The following is a 2,451-nucleotide window of genomic DNA, read 5'->3' on the forward strand; positions in this document are numbered from 1 at the left end:
ATATAGGAGGAGGTTTATTCAATTTTTTAAAGGGAAAGGGTATCTTTGAAAATATCAGATACTTTAGAGGAGATCTTCGTAATATTTCCTATGTTTTAATTCATTAAATAATTAAAAACAGATCAGACTATCACAATTTCCGCTTTTATAAATACGTACATAACCTGTATATAACTCTGTGTGTTGGGAAACATTTGTGAATCTATCTGATTAATTTTCCTATGTATTTATTAATGTCAGAGTTCTAAACCTATAACCAACTTTCCAGGTTCCCTGGTAACTCACCAACTCCTCTACACCATTCTCTCTTCTTCTGCAGCAGTAAACATTTGACAACAGCAAAAATAAGGGGGATTGCATTTCTTGATTGTTTTGCTTTCCTTCAGTTGATATGGGCGACGGCGGCGGCGGCGAAAAGAGTCTTCTGCACAAACACCTCCACCTGATCCACCAGCACCGCCATAATGGTGGAAAGAATCAACAAGTGAAAGATGTGCCAAAAGGGTGTTTGGCGGTCATGGTTGGGCAAGGAGAAGAGCAGCAGAGATTTGTAATTCCTGTGATTTACTTCAATCACCCACTGTTCATGCAGTTGCTCAAAGAAGCAGAAGAATAATATGGATTTAATCAAAAGGGCACAATTACTTTTCCTTGCGATGTCGAGGAATTTCGATCTGTTCGAGGTTTGATTGAAAATGAGCACAACTTCAGCCACCACGACCATCGTCATATGGGCTGCTTTAGGATTTCGAGGGACTATAAATATCAGAATTCTGGGGTAGCTTTCTTAATTTTGGTATTTGTCTTTCTGAGTTTTTGTCCTGTGGTAGGTAAAGGTAGTTTGGTGCAGTAAACGATAACGTTAATGGCAGAAGCCATTGATGACAATGAAGACAGCGTGCATTTATTGCTTGCAGTTTATGTTTTTCTCAACTTTTAAGAAAAAATTGAGATGAATATCATGCTCATTCTTCCTTAAATTTTTAGTATTATATATTTAAATAATTAGGTTACATGAAAGTTTAATGTCAACTGCATAAAATATAATTCAATCGTTATATAGAGCCCAAATTTGCTATCCAAACCGCTTCTCATATTGTTAAGAAAAGATGATGTTTCGATATGTCAAAAATGTATTATGTTAGTGTTGATTTCACATATACTACCTGTCCTAACCTACGATGGTGAAATGTCAAATTAGGAGAAGTGTATACATATCTACGTATTCGACTATCATTGAAAAAGTTAAATTATTAGATAAAGACATTTATTGATTTACATATTTTCTTCATCATGTCTCTTGTGTACATATTGAATTCATCGGTGAATAATGTTGTGTGCACCGCTATCACTTAGCTCTTAAGACTCACTAGAGTCTATTGATTCAATTTTCCAATAGATATGTCATGAGTCTAGGTGAGTGTAACCACGGGGTTTAACATTTACTTCTTTAATAAACTTCGTGATACATTTTGATTTATTGGATAATTAAAGTAAGCCTTCACTATCATCTAAATCGGTGCTTAATATTACCCTTGTTAGGTAGCATTATTTATGAAAACATGATAAGTGTGTGTGTGTGTGTGTGAACGCAGTGGTTTAAATGTTCATAATTTTAAGGTTGCAGAAGATAATTAATTTAAATGCATTAATAGAGATCAGTATTGTTAGAATTTCGCAAGACATCGAATTGGGTAGGCTGACTAGCACAAAGTTGACTATTTTATGTGTCATTGATGACATTTTACTTTTATTACTCTTGTTAAACTTGTATGATACAATGTTCCACATACAGCCCCTATTTATTTTGAGATTAGAAGTTGACTATATTTCAATTTTAATAGTGTATTTAATTTATTTTTAACTACATATTTATGATATTCGTCATCTTATAATTTGAAAAAGGAAAAAAAAAAAAAAAAGGATTGTCAAACAAGTGCTCAATTTTAGTGCAGTCACAAAATTATGTTCAGGTTTGTGGCATAACGAAAAATCACTACTTTAAAATATTTATAATTAGTTGTTTACAGAAGATACTCTTTTTTAGAATACTCGCTTTGGAATAAGCTATTCATTTGAACTTTCAGATGGATAGAACAACCTCTTAAATGTTAAAACATATAGGAGACTAGGGTTCATTTAAAAGGTCAACATTAATGTTAAAAGTAGTAGTTTAAGCCCTTTTATATTAGTTATTAAAATTTTCACGTATAATCAATACATGATTTTACGAGTTAACATTAAATGGAATATGATGGTTTATTTAAGGACATCAATCTTATAATACGATTATCAATTGATTTTGTAAGTTTAATAAGTTTTGATACCATATTAAGTTTGAGTTTTATCATAAAAGTTCAATTTTGTTAAAAAAAAAATAAAAAAATGAAGAGTCTAAACCCTTATGTATCGTATTGAATAGAGAATTAACCTTTGATCAGATAAAATTAA

The 2,451-nt window shown here is 31.6% G+C and overlaps 1 protein-coding gene across 1 annotated transcript; it reads left to right on the forward strand.

Annotated features, from left to right (window-relative positions):
• The first annotated feature begins 201 nt into the window (after positions 1-201).
• Positions 202-928, forward strand: LOC111379578 (auxin-responsive protein SAUR32-like). Its single transcript, XM_023002979.1, has one exon. The coding sequence runs from the start codon at positions 392-394 to the stop codon at positions 614-616; it is 225 nt and encodes a 74-aa protein (XP_022858747.1). The 5' UTR covers positions 202-391; the 3' UTR covers positions 617-928.
• The last annotated feature ends 1,523 nt before the right edge of the window (positions 929-2,451 follow it).

This window comes from Olea europaea, unplaced genomic scaffold (assembly GCF_002742605.1).
Source record: "Olea europaea var. sylvestris unplaced genomic scaffold, O_europaea_v1 scaffold2006, whole genome shotgun sequence".
Lineage (NCBI taxonomy): Eukaryota > Viridiplantae > Streptophyta > Magnoliopsida > Lamiales > Oleaceae > Olea > Olea europaea.

Bases quoted from the DNA above. Each gene is read 5' to 3' on its own strand.
- LOC111379578 (XM_023002979.1), top strand. From the start codon at position 392: ATGGGCGACGGCGGCGGCGGCGAAAAGAGTCTTCTGCACAAACACCTC.